Genomic DNA, 17,660 nt, shown 5'->3' with positions numbered 1-17,660 from the left:
CTGTATAAAAATATAAAGGTGCAAAATTCAAGAATCTATAAGAAATATAGGCCTAAAAAATAGAAAATTTACAAAAACACAAACACGTGAGGAGAAATAGCACATGACGAACAATAAAACAAGAATCATTTGTCATTAAGGAGTTTGGCGAGAAAGGGTATAGCACTTTTGACATATCTTTCAGTTCGAGCACGGGGGATGAGACATTCGTTGGATTTTCTAAGGAGCATACTGTGAGAACGAGAATTAATAGGAAACCACTCTTTGAAGGAATTGAAATAGACGCTTCTCGTATCAAGGGCTGAAGATTAGAACTTTTAAGTGCGTTAAGATATGTGTCGTACTTAGGTCCAATATAATCCGAAGCGCTCTTTTTTTAATTCGCTCAATCATGCGAGACTGTTTTATAGTAATACAACTATGCCACGCTGGTGAGGCATACTCGACAATAGGACGAACGTACCCCACATAAACGGACACCAAATCGCAAGCAGAAACTCCAAAATGCTTGAGACGATTAAGCATAATCTACGGCTACTATTAGAAATCATATTGCTAACACGAGCATCCCATCTTAAATTTGCTTGAATAGGGATACCGAGAATTTTTATTTCATGCACAAAATCCAGCAATTTACCACCTATAACTAAGTTTGGAGGATCGGGAGGGTCTTTTTTAAAACAAACTTGCAAGGCTTTACATTTTGATGGATTGAGTTTGAGAAAGTTGTGACTAGCCCAGTTATCTAGATCACAAACGTCAGAATCAACAAAAGTGGGATCACTATCACGACGGACCTCAACGAGGCTAATATCGTCAACATACTTAAATTTAGATGATTGGGCGTTTACGGCAGCATAGTTATTAATAACATTAAAAATAATTGGTCCACACTTAGTGCCCTGAGGGACGCCACAAGAGAGCGTTACCCAACCAGAGAGTTCAGAATGGTAACGAACTCTTTGGCGTCTGTTGGTAAGAAAGTCAACTACCCAGGGCAATATTTCATTCCGAACACCAAGATCAAACAGCTTTTGGATTGCAAGCGTATGATTGACGGAATCGAAAGCCTTGGTAAAGTCAGTCGCAACTAACGTACCGACTGTGTTTGGTTTGTCAGAGCCTTTATAAAGAGAGACAACATCTCAACCAGACAATGAGTTGTTGAGGATCCCTTAATTCCACCAAATTGATGATGATCAATTCGGGTGGAGATATCGTTACAGACCCATTGTTTACTGTTAGTAAAAGGATTAACTCCAAAGGCAACATACTGACAAAATGACAATGTTGTGGGTATCAGTGGCTGGATCTCAACGGAGATACGAAAAAAGGCAAAAAACTAAATCAAAACGATAAAGTAAACAGCCAGAAAAAAATTGCAACTCGATGTTCCTTGTTTGTATCTTACTCCTGACTGTCAATCATTTCGATATGACGTCACATCACAATCATGTGATCATCAATTATCTAATAGTGTAGAAACTAGAAAAAAAAGGCAGTAATCGGACGTGTATATTACGACAGTACGTATTGTCTGGTGGTATAATTACAATGAATTATAGGGAGCAACTTTATATTCAGCAAAAGACATCAGTCAATATATTACTGTACCAATAATGATACTAATAATTTTTCTATATATCTTTTCTTACTATAGTTTTTTGTTATAGAATCATAGATAAAAGATGTCCGGGACATTTTCGAAACTTCTAAGAATGCCAAAATTGGTAAACATTCATTACATCTGTACTGTAATATGAACACTGATGGAGGAGGATGGACGGTAAAGTTTATCAACATGTTTATCAATTGTATACAGTATAGTAAAACACACATTTTTGTTCTGTAGTTCAAATGGGCTTCGTCTGACAACACGATTCGCATTGATACCAAGTGTAACCTCTTTTAATTGTGTTGTGGTCCATATTCTTTAAACAGAGATAAAAGAAGAGCTAATGTATGTTTTTAAAAAGTACAACTTTCGAATGGATATGAAAACGGTTTCTGGTGAAGCATGCTATACAGTATACGAATCCTTCAGAATCAGGAATGAAAGTGATGACTACACTTTGGAACTTGGAAATCGAATAAATAGCAACACTGGTAAATGCAGACCCTAACCCTAACTTTCAATAAAAGTTAAGTAGAATATGAGACAAAATGTATTAAATATTATTATTGTTGCTGTGTTGTTATGTAATATAGACAAGAGCATTTAGTTTTGTATATGGCGATTTTCCAATTTTCAAGCTAGCGCGTAAGATGATGTGGGCCTATAATAATTTGTTTTAATTAGTTTGTTTTTTTCTCTCTTTCTTTTTATTTGTTTCATCACATGAAAGTTGCTTGTGATATTTCTTTGGCACAATAACTAATATAAAGACATTGAAACATCAACTCCCAAAATAAATATTTGACTTTGTTGAGATTTCGAACAATGACTTAAGATGACAAAACATAATCAGATGTGATTATACTTGTTGAAAATAATGGTAGAAGTATCATACCAACATTTAAGAAAAAAGAATTCTATCGTTATTCATTTTTCCTAAGCAGTTGATGGCAAGGAAAAACATCGATACGTGAGGTAATTAAAATGTTCTGAATATTATGAAGACGATTGGAGATTATTTTCATTGTCACTTAAATGGAAAGTGTGGTAACTCATTGCAGTGTTTTAAATTTAATTTCAAAATATAATAACATATATACAGGATAAAATCAGTGTTATACTGAATAATCTAGACAAAACAATCTGTGATCGTCACACATCAACACGAAGCGTGCAAAGACTAGAAACATTATTCTCCCTTACCATGACAGTAATAAGCGCTTCATAACCCAATTTATCATGTGACTAAAAATGCAATGAACTGAAAGCAGAAATGTGTTTTATTCAATAATCTATGTATTTACCAATAGGTTATTGCTACAATGACAAATTATAGATAGAATTGGTTATTGAAATTAAGTAATCTACTTGCTAGAAAACCATTCCGTACTTGTTGTGTTCTATCTGTATCAATGAAAGATTATTCTATTTATTATTTACAGCCTGCGTGATATGAATTTTTTTTATTGTAAATTGATGTAAAATGTATTAATTTATTTTCCACACTTTTTGTGCTTCACCTCATGATTAATTTATCTTAGAGTCCTACGTGAAAACAACAATAACAATTTAATTATTGTATTTTCATATAAAAATTTGTCTATTCTGCACTGTTTTATTAGTTCCTGTTATATTGCAATTTAATTAAAACTGCAAGAATAAATTAATTATAAAAACAGGAAAATAATAACACAGCGTGATGTATTGTACAAGATAATAATGATAGCACTACTTAATAAATATTTATTACGCGTGCGTGCCGAAATGTGCGTCAGTAAAATAAATTTGCAAACTGTTCTCATCAAAATCATTGGTTTGTGTTGCTGCAGTAAACCATTCTTAAAGTCATGATGATAATATTCATGTTGATGTAAGTTATAAGAACTCTGAATAAATTACATCTTTACCAATTTGAAGCCATTTTGCATTACAGTAACATTATTAACTATGTGTTAGCAGTAATAATCAGATCAGGAGGACAACATTTCGACATGTTTTACGGATTCAATCTGATCATTATCATCGGTATCTTTATACTGCCCTGTATCATTTCAACCACATCAGGTAAGAATGCAAGCAATTGTTAACAGAAATTTGCAGAGGCATCGCAAATAATATTCATTTATTCAGGCTTATCGCCTGACTTTATTTACTTTAGGCTCTGGTCCCTAGTTATTAACAAAATAATAATTACATTGAAAAATAAAGCAATTTATGGTCACAAGATAAATGAATTAATTAATTTTGTTCTCTAAGCAAAACATATATCTTAACTTATAAGCATGATATTTAGATCGATTATCAATAATTATTGGATCCTGTGATGACATTAAACGGCAGAATTTAAAAGTATTTGGATTTTCAAAAAATAAAGAAGGTATACATTTTTTTCTGATTCCCTTGTAACGAGAGCAAACCGTAACAAAACGATATTCATCTTCAACTTCATTTATATTACATATTTTACATAGCCTATTGCTGGGCTCTATTCTTTTCCATCTTCCCTTTTCTACCTCTAGTTGAAGTGTGCCCAGTCTTAGATGAGTTTCAAGGGTCTGTAGTAACTATATCCATCTACTCCGAAATTGTTTTTGAACATTTTATAATATCTTAATTTTGAAGAAATATTTATGCTTTCATGAAAGGATTGGCGTTCCATATCGGTTAGCCTTTCTTTTATTTTATTAATTATAACAAAATTTATGAAGGACATTATTTTGTGAAAACCATAATATTTTTCCATAACCAATAGAGCATGACATATGTTTTACATCGCTTACCCAACAATTACTATTATTTTGCGCTTTATGAAGTTGAGATTTACAACATTTCTTCGCATATTTGTCCTCGTTCATATTTACTAGTCTTACCCAATAACGGATTTTAGTTTACTATACATTGTTTTTATAACTTTGATTATTTTACCATTTATACCAGATTTTCTTAGTTTACTTATAAGGAAATCGTGTCTAGTAGAATCGAAAGTGCGTTTTAAATCTATAAACGCCATGTACACAGTTCCTCGTTTTTTTGAGAGATATTTGTTAGCAATTGTGTCTAAAATAAATATGTTATCAATAGTACGACAATCTTTTCTAAACCCTACCTGTTCTTGATGTAATATTTATTTTCTTCTGTCCATTTGCTTAATCTATTGCTTAAAATGTATAAAAACACCTGGCCTTGTTAAATATAGGAATAATAATGCCTGTTGCCCATTGTTGGGGAAAATTTCCAGAGGTAAAAATACTATTACGAATTTTTGTAATTGCGCTAATAGCAGCATTTGGCATACAAGTAAAAAATTCGATTGGGAATCCATCAATACCTGGAGCTTTACCCTTTTCTGTGCTTTAATTGCATAAATTACCTCTTCCCGGCTGATTTTTTCATTGTAACAATCGTTCTGTTCGCAATTGTTATCGTTATCGTCTTCTATATTGATTTCTTGTATATTATTTGTTTGATTTTGGAACATTGTTTTGAAGTAATCATGCCATTTTTTAAGTGTAATGTTTGTCACGTTTTGTTGTCGTTTGGTTTTTAGGGTTTCCCAAAATTTGGAATGTTATGTTCCTTTATTAACCTGATTCATTTTTTTTGTGATGAATTTTTATATTTATGTTCCTTTAATTTTATAAATTTTTTATAATTCTTTTTCTTTAACAGATATTCATTTAATAGGGTGTTAGTTTTGTATTTTCTATATTTATTAAGAATGCTACAAATAATAATTTTTTTGAATTTTTTTTGTAGTTGTGTTTATTTTTTTGTATTTATGTAAACATATTCTAAAGTTCTATAAAGGTTAATTAGGGCTTCATCAATATCTTTTTTTTCAATATTTTCATTAATATTATCAAGAAATTTGAAAATTTGTTCATCATTCCATTTGTCCTTGGCTTTATTCACCTTTTTTCGGACCATTGAAATGTTTCATGTGTTTTCCAGATTTCTTTTTTTAAATCGTTCGTAATTTCTTTTTTGTTTTGTTTAGTCTGTAATAAAATTTCAAAATGTAAAGGCATATGGTCAGATTCTATCCTAATATCCACTTTTGGTCTTATTATTTTATCAAAATTAACTGGAAAAGTAATAATGTAGTCAGCAACACTTTTGCAAAATTTTCTAAAAAAGTAAAGCTAAATTCTCTATTTATCCTACCATTTACTATTCTCATCCCTGTTTCTTTACAATGATTTAATAAATTAATTCCATATTCATTGACTATTTGATCTTTATTACTTCTAACACCTATATTACTATCCATTTCATTATCTTCTTTATATATATATCATTATGCCAATTGGGTGGACATTCATCTTCTGTAATAAAATGATTCATTGTACCTGTTCTTCCATTAAAATCTCCCATACATATATATTATTTCCAAACTTCTTTTTGTGATTTGTTAGGTCATTAGAAATAGTTCCAAAAAAATCTTGATAGCATGTGTTGCATTAACTGGTGGTCTATATACCACTGCTAAGGATTAGGCCTATGCTTGATAGATAACCAACATATATAATTTGATGTAGGCCTACTGGGAAGTTCTTTAACGTCTAAATTTGTTTTATAATAAATAATAATACCGCCACTCTTTCTACCCCCTGCTTTATGTCTTATGGGCAATTTACTAATACAGTCATATCCTTCTATATAACAATTTTCTACAGGTCCCGTCCATGTTTCTACTAAACATACAATATCATATTTTTTAATATAGTTCACAAAATCAGAGTCGTTTATTTTATTCTGTAAACCGTTCACATTCCAGTGACATATTAGTGATCACACAGTAAAATGAATGTTTGAAATAACCAGAATATCATAAATATATTACATTTTTATATATATCTTATGATTTATATATATATATATCTTATGTTATTAATTAATATTATTATGTCAGTTATTTTCCGTCCTCATGATTGGTATACAGTAGGACAGTCATACTGAATTTCATAGTCGTCTGGTAAATTATTATGTTTTGTAAAAGCTTCCAAAGTATGTTAATATCATTTCCGACTGACGAACAGTGACTTAATTGAATCTGGTTTAATATTCTTGCAGTCTTCTGTTGTTCAGTTGAACAATGTAATAATAATGTCTTGATTTTTGGTAGTAAAAATGTTTGGTGGTTTTTTGTTTTTAAGAGGAATAGCAATGTATGTTTTTCCGGTGATGTACAGTAGGCCTAATTAGAAAGAAGTAAATATGATTTCAACTCCATCCTCCTTGTTTGTACCTTCTTGTAGGCATACACCCCTTGACAAAATTGCATACAACGAACAATTAAAATTTCTTAAAAAAGCATAATGTATTTCACAATATTTTATGTCATAATACCCTATCGGGAGCTAATATAATTATAAGAATCTCTTAGTCAAATATACCTTACAATGGGCCAAATCGTCCCGTCACACCTGGGCCGAATCCCATACAGCTATTACCTATAGCAGCTTAGGAATAGTAATTAGTAAGACATATAACCTAGCCTAGTGTTGGAAAAATGTTGCTCGATCTTATGTTTGGCAGGAGCAGCGTGCACAAGATAGAATCACGACAGTATTGTAATTACCGCCAGTTTGAGATTCATTTGAAATGCAGCACTGCCCCGCGCTAATACAGTTCTTTGATAACATGTGCTGCTGTCTGACCTAATTTTGACGTAGAATTCGGCAGTTGCAAACACATTTGTATACAAAAAAACACATTTTTCGTACAAATGTGCCGTTCTATTACAGACTAATGGATAAAAGGGAATTGAAATATGGACGTCGTTTCGATGATAGAAATTATATGACACGATATGTGAATGAAATGCATTGATGTGAATTACATGATGCGATATGAATGAAATGAAAGATATGGGTTTGGAACTATGCGTTCCACTGTTTGGACGTAACGTAATGTGGTATGTTAGTTTGTATAGTAAATGGATTAGAAGCCATTGTGTCCAAAATATTGAGCTCCACGCACGCTCTACGTGTGCGTCTTAGTTTGCATAGTGATTGTCGATTATTTGTACATTTTTTTTTCGTTTTTCATGTACGCAGTAACTTTATAATTTCGTTATTATAGTAACAAAAACCTTTAATAATGAATTGCTTACCTCCGCCAATGAAATATATGTAGTCGATAGCGTGTGTGTGTGTTTAAATAAAATGTTGTCAAGTATAGCATTTACTTTGTTTGTTTGTTTGTTACTTGGCACAAGTTTGCCAGGTATAGTATTTACTTGGTTATTAGGCCTATGTATGTTTATATAAATGTTTATTAGCACGATAGCGCCTACAGTTTTCAAGTTATCATTCTGTTATCAAGTTATCTTTTTTGGTGTAGATAGGTATATACTTTCAGACCATGCCTATTGAAAATCAAGAAAATTGGTTTATTAATAACTTCACAAATAACAAAAATTATATTATTTTTAGACCAGCTAGTGTTAAAAGATAGGAGACAATTTTCAAAAGCCGGCGAGCAGTCATAAAGTGACAAGTGTACTGAAATTGCATTTTCTCGAAAACATCATTTTTGTACAAGAGGCAAGAGTTATAAATTGTGATTTGTAATTTCCAAAACATAATTTGATTTAATGTACAGGTTTTAAGAGCAGTTTTATAAAACCTACTTCTTTTCAAATTCACCCGTTTGTTTTTCGCGTTGCTGTTCTATTGTTATTCAAGTTAATCTATTGTTAGTTGATAATTAGTTTTTTAGCGTGTGTCCTTGCTTATTTCATTCTGTACATAGGTATATACTTACAGAACATGCCTATTGATTTTCAGGAAAATTGATATATTGGTCATGTCAAAAAAGCTTATCTTCCGTACGATATTTTAAATAGCACGCATTCTGTCTTCTTTTAACATGGAAATATTCTTTGATATAGATCAAAATATTAGTCGACTGGTCAAACGGTTAAGCTTACTCCAAGGTTAAGGCAGGGACGCGGAAAATAGGCACAGCTTCAAGAAACTCTTCGAATCCTGGTCAATCTTGATTTTAGAAAGGTCATTGTTGCAATGACGGAGTTTGTTTGTTATTTTCAAAACATATTTTGATTTAATGTTAACATTATTTAAACAAATTATAAACCCAAGCAGGATTTGAACCATGTAAAGCTAATACCTAAAGCAAAAAAAAATGTATCATTCAACATGCTCCGAGTCAGAGGATATATTTTGCCAAGTACTTCAAAAGAGGCACTTTATGGTGACCTTGGGTGGGTTCCATTATCCAAGGTACACAAACTGTCCAGAGTTAAATTATTTAATCGTTTTATAACTATGGATGACCACAGGTGGCCTAATATTGTACTTAATTCTATGCTACAATTGAAATGTGACTTTGATCGATTAAAATATAAATTTCTTAGTAGTTGTGTTGACATATTTGAAAAATGTACAGATATAGGCTTTTACAACAATGTTTTTGATAATGATAGTTTAACTCTTGTTCCTTTCTCAGTCAGCAATGTCGAGCGATGTGTGTCAGAATCATATAAATCAGAGTGGTCAAATAATATAATGCAAAAAACCTCATTTAATTTATACTCAAAATTGAAACCTTTCCCTAATTTAGAAAAATATTTACTTGATAAAACACATTTTTATGGGACAAGTCTGAAATTTAAATTAAGATCTAACACTCTACCTTTAGATTGTAAAACTTATAAATGGTCCAATGATGTGTCCGGTCTTTGTACTTTATGTGGGAATGGTGAAATTGAAGACATTAAACATTTTCTATTAAACTGTAAAGCATTTGATAATATTAGAATGAAAGAATTATCCATTCTGCAAAATAATCTTGTGCTCTGTAATGATTATGACACATGGAATCGTTACACAACAGCAAGTGCTGATGATAAATTACAGTATATTTTAGGTGGAGATTCTATCGCGATTTGTAAAGAATCTGAGACCTTTTTTGATTTGTTTTGTAAACAATACACAAGAGCTGCATGGGAGAAACGGTCAGAACTTAAATCTCCCAATATATAGATTGTTTTTCTTTTGTATTGTTGCTTTTATATATGATTTGTAAATATTATACACCTGTGATAACAACTATAGGTCTTCAGTACCTGATGTTGAAACACAATGGTTTTTAATGTAAACTCTTCTATATCTTATGTTTATATTTATATACCTTTTTAAATTATCAACTCAAACCTATGATACTGTAGGACAATTTAATACAGTACCTGTATTACATGTTGATAATGATTTTTCTTTTATATTTTTGCAAATAGTTTAAGAACCTGTATCCGTCATATAATGTATTGTTTTAATGTATTATGTTAAATTGGATGCACCACTTCTGTATGTGCCACCGATGCAAAGGTGTCATTTTCTAATAAATTATTATTATTTATTATTACTTCACTAAATTTCTGAGTGCTTTCATTACCTGGCCAAATTAAAAATTGGTGTTTGGTGTTTGTCATCACTCTAGCGCTCACAATTCGAATGACTCAAAATTACTACCATACATGTCGCTTGGTGAAAGGACGACACTGCCGTTTTTGTAAAAATCTGGACCCTGGTCCCAATTTTGGACCACTTTTTAGAATTATTTTCAGACCTGCTAGTGTTAAAAGATAGGACAGAATTTTTAAAAGACGGCGAGCAGTCTTAAAGTAACAAATAAACTAAAATTGCATTTTCTCGAGAACTAGTTGTCAAAAAAACTTCATTTTTGTACAAGAGGCAAGAGATTAATAATAATAATTAGATTTATTGTATAAGGTTTTTGATGCAAGTAGTTTATAAAACCTATTTCTTTTCAAATTCTCCTGTTTGTTTTTCGCGTTGCTGTTCTATTGTTCGGTTTGTGTTTGTTTGTCATCACCCTAGCGCTCACAATTTTGATTCGAATGACTCCAAATTACTACGATACAATAATGTTAGTCAGTTGTGTATATAGCTCGGTGCTCTGTGCTAGTGTCAACAGATTCAAGTTACCGAGATGGAGTCTCACCTTGGGAAACGAAACGAAATCAGATTTATTTTTATTATCCGTTTTGGTAACAAGGGGGGTTTATGGCCTTTTCAGAACTTTGATCGGGTTAAATTCGGTCAAGGTCAAGTGTCTTTAGGAGGCCAATTTTGATTTTTGGCCAAATATCACGCTATGCGCGAAGGCTAGTTTGTTTGTTTGTTTGTTTGTTTGTTTGATTGATTGTTTGTTTGTTTGTCATCACTCTAGCGCTCACAATTTTTCATTCGAATGACTCCAATACATGTCGCCTGCTGCAAGGACGACACTGCCCAATTTTGGTTAAAATCCGGACCACGGTCCCAATTCTGGACCACTTTTTAGAATTATTTTTAGACCTGCTAGTATTAAAAAGATAGGACAGAATTTTCACAAGCCGGTGAGCAGTCTTAAAGTAACAAGGTTTTTGATGCGAATAGTTTAAAAAACCTATTTCTTTTCAAATTCATCCGTGTGTTTTTCGCGATACTGTTCTATTGTTAGTCGACTGAAGCTATTGTTAATTGAAAGCTGGTTACATAACCATTACACCAAATTCGCATACACATGGTTGAAGTTAAATTATCACACACAGCATTCAGACAAATCAATATTAAAAAAATATATAATATATTTTTTTCTCATGAATTCTTATGTAGGAGAATTTTACAGTAGGCGGAGGTAAGCACATTCGGAGTGTCGTTCTAGTTTTGATATTAAATTTGATATGTAAAGCCTTGTGAACGGTATACATTTTTTTTTATAACAAATGAGCAGTAGCAGTATAATTCAATAATAAAATAGTTTTTATCTCTTTGTTATTATTTCGCTCGTGTGGGTATTCCTTTCACGTTAACTATTATTTAAAATAGGTAAATCCTGTATTCGATCTACAATTTTCGAGAAACATTATGATCTGCTGAAATCAGAAGGAACTGACTTGGTGTTTTCTACTAGAACAAGAAGTGCAACTCGATGTTCTCTGTTGTGTCTGAGTCTTACTCCTGACTGTCAATCATTTCGCTATGACGTCACATCAAAATCATGTGAATTATCTGGCAGTTTGAGATTCGGAAACACTGGAGATAAGGGTGTATACTCACTTCGAACAAATGTACGTATTTTCTCCAAGGGAGTAGTTAATAAAGAAGCTTTGATAATTCGTATATGACGTAGTTAGTTCGGTCGTCCCTATCACTCCTTAAGTCAATGTTTTTTGTACACTTTGATTTGAATATATCATTAAAAGAAAAAAACTTCAATTTAACATAGTCATGACGGGAACTCATGTGCACCTCGGTTTGCACGTAGTGGGGGTTGTAGGAAAATTCTCCCACATAATTACTATTTCAGATATTGACATTGTCAACAAATTGTGTATTGTGGATTTAAGCCATGGAGCAATAATTAAATACATATTTTTCCATTTTGAAACAAATTTTTAAATCAAAATAAAAATAATAATAAAAAATGTTTATTGTCGTAGGCATACGATTAATAGTTAATTTACGTGTCTTATCAACAGGCTTGTATTGCCGTATTTTTTATTAAATTTAGGTGAAAGATTGCCAGGATATTTTGAAAACGTCAAGAAAAAGTGGATTATACCCAATTGCCAAAAGTGGTAGAAACGGATTGCTTGTATACTGTGATATGGACACTGATGGAGGAGGATGGACGGTAAAGTTATTCAACATGTTTATCAATTGTATATAGTCAATTGGATTTAACCATTATTTTATTCATTCAATTCGTCCAATAATTTCAAACCTGGCAATGCAATATTTACAGGTATATTAGTTTTGTAGTTCAAACGGGCTTCGTCAGAGTTGGGACAAACATTATTTACAAAACAAAGTTACAATTTGTATTATTTACATAATTATTAATATTAAATAAATCAATGTTAACTTTTTGGTTAAACCAGTTGGCAAGTACTTACTTGCTACGTTTCAGCTACTTTCAGTAGCCTTGATCACGCAAATGACGTTGACATGATGTTCTGTCATTCGTCATAGTTCGGTGAATTGCGCCATCTCCCGTCTGATGTTCAGCTTTCTGCTGGTGTCCCCCTTTGGATGCTCGGGTGTCCCTTTTTATTAAGTCATCGTAGATGTGGCTCAGTTCATGTCCTCCTTGGTCTCTGTTGATGTTCATATTCGTTTTTCTTATCCAAATGGCTTCTTTTATTTTTGATAAGTAGTGTTGTTCTTTGTCTAATATTTTTGTATTTTCAAAATCCAGTATGTGATTTTCTATGGTGGCGTGATCTGTGATAGCTGATTTGTGTAGAATTTTAGATTGTGAATGGCGAGCGCTCCTGGTTCTTGTTCCTACCGTATTTTTTTCCACGTCTGTTTTGTGTTCTATTATTCTGGTTTTTAATGCTCTGCCTGTTTCCCCTATGTATACCTTCTTGCAGTTGTGGCAACCTACTTGGTAGACTATACCACACTGTTGATCTTTGTCAATCTTGTCTTTAGGATGAACGAGACTTTCTCTTAATTTGTTTTTGGGAGTGATATATGTATTTATATTGTGCTGTTTCAATGTTCTTCTTAGCCTTTGAGTCATCCCTTCGACATACGGTAAACCAATGTTGACTCTGGATTTTTCTTTATCTGTTGTTATTTCTTTGTCTTTCTTTGCTTTTCTATGTTCCCTTTTGTCTTTAACTCTTTTAAAACTCCAGTCTGGATATCCGCATGTTGATAAAGCTGCTTTTATGTGGCTCATTTCTTGTTTTTGTCCTTCTTCTGTTGATACGATGGATTCACATCTGTCCACTAGAGTGTTGACTACGCTGAGTTTGTGTTCGAGTGGATGATTTGATTGAAAGTGTAGGTATTGGTCTGTCTGTGTGTCGATTTTCTGTACACTGATGTTTTTATGTTACCATTGTCTTGAATAGTGATTAGAGTATCGAGAAAAGGGATGGTGTTGTTTTTCATGTTCTCCATAGTGAATTGTATTTGGCCTGTCTGGTCAATGGTGTTTAGATGTTGGAGGAGTTCTTCTTCAAATCCAATTGGTACAATTGCCAGGACATCGTCTACATATCTGCGCCAGAAAATCGGTTTGATATGTGATGGTGCTGTTTCTGTGGCACGTTGTTCCAAGTCTTCCATGAATATATTTGCCATTATGGGGCTGACAGGACTGCCCATTGCCATTCCCTCTTTTTGTCAGTAAATATCACCATTGAATGTGAAATATGTTGTGTTAAGAACTAGGCTTAACAGCTCCTCCGTTTTCAAATTGGTGTTTAATTTTCTTTGGACTTGTTCCAGGATCTTAGTTTCTTTCAGGGCTACTGAAAGTAGCTGAAACGTAGCAAGTAAGTACTTGTCAACTGGTTTAACCAAAAAGTTAACATTGATTTATTTAATATCCATTTGAAACCAGATGAAATTTTTTGAGAATCTAATTATTAATAGTTGCTAGTAACACGATCCACAATTGATACCGAGTGTAACCTCTTTCAATTGTGCTGTGGTCCAAATTCTTTAAACAGAGATACAAGAGCTATTGTATATTTTAGGTTTTCCAACGACGTGAAGATAATTCAATAGATTTTTATCGGTATTGGGAGGAGTATAAACATGGTTTTGGAAATGTTTGCGGTGAGTTCTGGTTGGGGAATGACAATATACATGAGATGACGTCATCTGGAAAGTACAACCTTCGAATGGATATGAAAACGGTTTCTGGTGAAGCATACTATACAGTATACGAAACCTTCAGAATCAGGAATGAAAGTGACGACTACACTTTGGAACTTGGAAATCTAAGAAATAGCAACACTGGTAAATGCAGATTGTTATTATTAATTAAGCCTTCACTATTAACTAACTTTCAATAAAAGTTAAGTAGACTGGAATATGAGAAAAAATATGTTATTATTATTGCTGTGTTGTTATGTACTTAAGAAAATAGCAATTTTTAAAGTTTTGGCTCTGTATGGCGATTTTCCAATAGTTTGCGCGTGAGATGATGTGGGCCTAATAGTGTGTATAACTTAGTTCCGTTTTTTCTATCTCTTTTTATTTGTTTCATCACATGAAAGTGGCTGGACGTTAGGTTTATACCCGTGCTGCATTTTAATGTAATCTATAATGTATTGAATAATCTTGCTGACAGTATAGGATTATTTTCATTATATTGATTACAAGTCAAAATTAGAATATATCATTATATTATGCCTATACATCTTGCATCACGTGCCGTTTGAATTTTTTCAATTCAATTCAACTAAACATTTATTTCTTCCTTCAATAAAATTAGGTAATCATAACTAAATCTACCTTTAGCGGAAAGTGATATTTATAATAATGGTTCACGTTCAGCTTTTGGTTTAAAAAAATGCAAGTTGGTGTTTTTGTTCAGAAAAATAATATAGTCGTATCAGTCTATACATCATTCGGGACTTATTCGGGATATAAGAACTTTTACATTGACGTATCAGTAGTGAACGTATGACGTATTGACCTTCGGTTCTGACCTTGTAATCTCTATAATAGCGCTCACTGTGGTGCTATTCCACCGCGCTGGGCCGTTGAAAGTACACGGGCTTAGGCCTATCCGAGATCCTTAATTTTCTGAACGAAGGCTGGCGTCCTAGTGATAAGACCCAGGCCACAACCTGTATTATTAAATGTTTTATTTAAAATAACCAATAAAAATCAATAATTCACAGTTTGCAAATATATTTTGACTGAAATTCACTTTACTACATTCTCAGAAAATCATCGCGAGATTCTCGGCCATGATTTTTGGTAAACTTTTGCAGTGTTATGACGTCATACGTCCACTGGTACACACGGAGAGAGAACGTAAAAATGCCACTGAACAAGCGCTCAATCAACGTATCAGGCGCCTACCACAAGCGCATAAAAATGACGTAATAGGGTAGAGGTCGACATAGCGGACGTGAAAATCTAAAAGTCCCTGTTTTCTCCAAGAAGGAAGACATAGGACAGTGGCCTAGCCTTCTACACAAATACAGTTTTAGACTATACTAGGCCCATGCTTTTGAACTAATACACAAGAGTAATAAAATAATTAATGTTTTCGCGCCGCTGCTCTAGTCAGCTATGTCCCATGAGGACATATTCATTAATAAGTTGTTTCATAGCGGTAGTTTTAGTATCTAAGGCCGACAGTTTTGCGAATTTGCAAACTCGACTATAATTTATAGGTCCCAGCTGCTGGACCCAAAAAACGTCCGAGAAAAGAGAGTCTATGAGGGCTCACGGTTGAACGATTTTGGATTCTTGCCCTTTGATTGGTTTACGCGAATAAACAGATTGTGGAAGAATTTTCACTTCTTTTAAGTAAGTAATAACAACATTTATTCAACATCAACAGACAGTTTACATAGTTTATGGTCAAGACACACAGAAGCCAAAGTGGCTTGTCTTTGTAGTCACCAAGGATAAAACATGAAACATAGACGGACGCATTACAATTACAAAAAAAGACATTTTGAGACAGAAAAAGAAAAAATACAAAGTGAGATCAAGCAAAATAACTCCATGATGCAGTGTACTCCTCCAATTTGGACCACCGTCGGATTTCAGAGTTCTCGCTTCTGATGTCTACGGCTGACTTTGGCAGCCAACCGCAGCCGTCAGTCAGTCATGGACATCCCCGGCGTCCATTTAGGCTGTACAGTGTGTGTACACCGATTGAATGAGGAATGGCCTGGTCCATAATTGGAGGGGTCATGCGTCTTAGGCGTTAAATCTAAAATATAATGTAAGCATGGGTCTATATAATGTAAGCACTTGTACCACACACGTTGTCTCTAGAGGGTATTCAGTTGCATGCCTACAACAGTTCAAGTTGAGGTCACACACATACAGGCTACAGCACATTAAAGTTCAACATTGACCATTTTAAATGCCATTTTTTAATTAGTAGATTAATATTTGTTGGCAAATAACACATTGTTGGAAAGGTACACATGTCTTCTTTCAAATGCTGTGTATACAATTAACTAGTGAAAAAATGGGCATGTGATTCATAATTAAAGAACTATCTGTGATTTGTATGTATCTTTGCGATTAAAGGACATCTTTTTAATAATTAATCATAAATTAATCAAAAGAACAATGATTAATTTTAAAATGTCGGGCGGCGTTTTTTGTAAGAAATATTTCTTGTTTATATATTAAGTATATTGAATGGAAAGAATATTTCAATTCGTGAAATATTTTCACCATCAACTCAAAACATTTATTTTATATACTGTATAAGAAAACACGTTACTTTGTTTCTAACCAAATTTAGGAAAGTATGTAATATTTATTTCATTATAACTATATTCAGATTTATTTATTTACTATTATTTTTTAGTTGATGTATTGGAGAATGGTCCAGGGCAATGTTTTTCGACACGTGACAGAGATAATGATAACAGGGATGACGACGAATGTGCCAAGAAATTTAAAGGCGCCTGGTGGTATCGAGGTTGTTTCTCATGTCATTTAAATGGAGAGTATGGAAACTCATTTGAATGTTTCACTGACACTAGAAATTATCTGGCCCTGAGTTGGGCCGAAATGAAAATGAAGCGTGACTAGTACTCATATCATGTTTAAAGATGTTTTGACTCACAAAAACACAAACAAATTAAGATGAATAAAATCAGACTTTGAATATGCCAAAAACAAACAAAAAAATGGTTATCAACAAACATGTGTTAATACTGACAGCCCATGCAATATTTTTCTTCTTCATTATAATATCATCTTAATATATAATTTTCTACATAATAATTTTCCATATAATATTCCATTATAACATATTTCACACCTGACTCTGCTTCGTTTTAATTAATTTTGTTTTAATTAATACAAAATAAAATTTAATTAATACAGTTTATGCAACAGTCTGAAGTTGAACACGTCTTTATTTGTTTAGCGTATTGTAAGGATCGACGTCAACCACAAAAAAAATGCAGTTAGGCCTATACAATAAATCGTAATACCGTGTTATACCGTAGTTCATAATGCTAAGTTATATTTCTATACATTATGAATTAATATTAGTTATTAAG

The 17,660-nt window shown here is 32.7% G+C and overlaps 1 protein-coding gene across 1 annotated transcript; it reads left to right on the top strand.

The window, feature by feature from the left end:
* The first annotated feature begins 947 nt into the window (after positions 1 to 947).
* Positions 948 to 17,184, top strand: LOC144835461 (fibrinogen-like protein A). The gene is made up of 5 exons (XM_078690545.1): positions 948 to 1,074; positions 11,473 to 11,714; positions 12,158 to 12,280; positions 14,142 to 14,406; positions 16,958 to 17,184. Exons 1-5 carry the CDS (start codon positions 948 to 950, stop codon positions 17,182 to 17,184), a joined length of 984 nt encoding a protein of 327 aa, XP_078546671.1.
* Positions 17,185 to 17,660: the final 476 nt, after the last annotated feature.

The sequence above is a fragment of the Antedon bifida genome, chromosome 2 (genome assembly GCF_963402885.1).
Source record: "Antedon bifida chromosome 2, ecAntBifi1.1, whole genome shotgun sequence".
In the NCBI taxonomy this organism is placed as follows: Eukaryota; Metazoa; Echinodermata; class Crinoidea; order Comatulida; family Antedonidae; genus Antedon; species Antedon bifida.
Note: the sequence above shows the minus strand (reverse complement) of the source record. Positions and strands in the feature narration are given on the sequence as shown.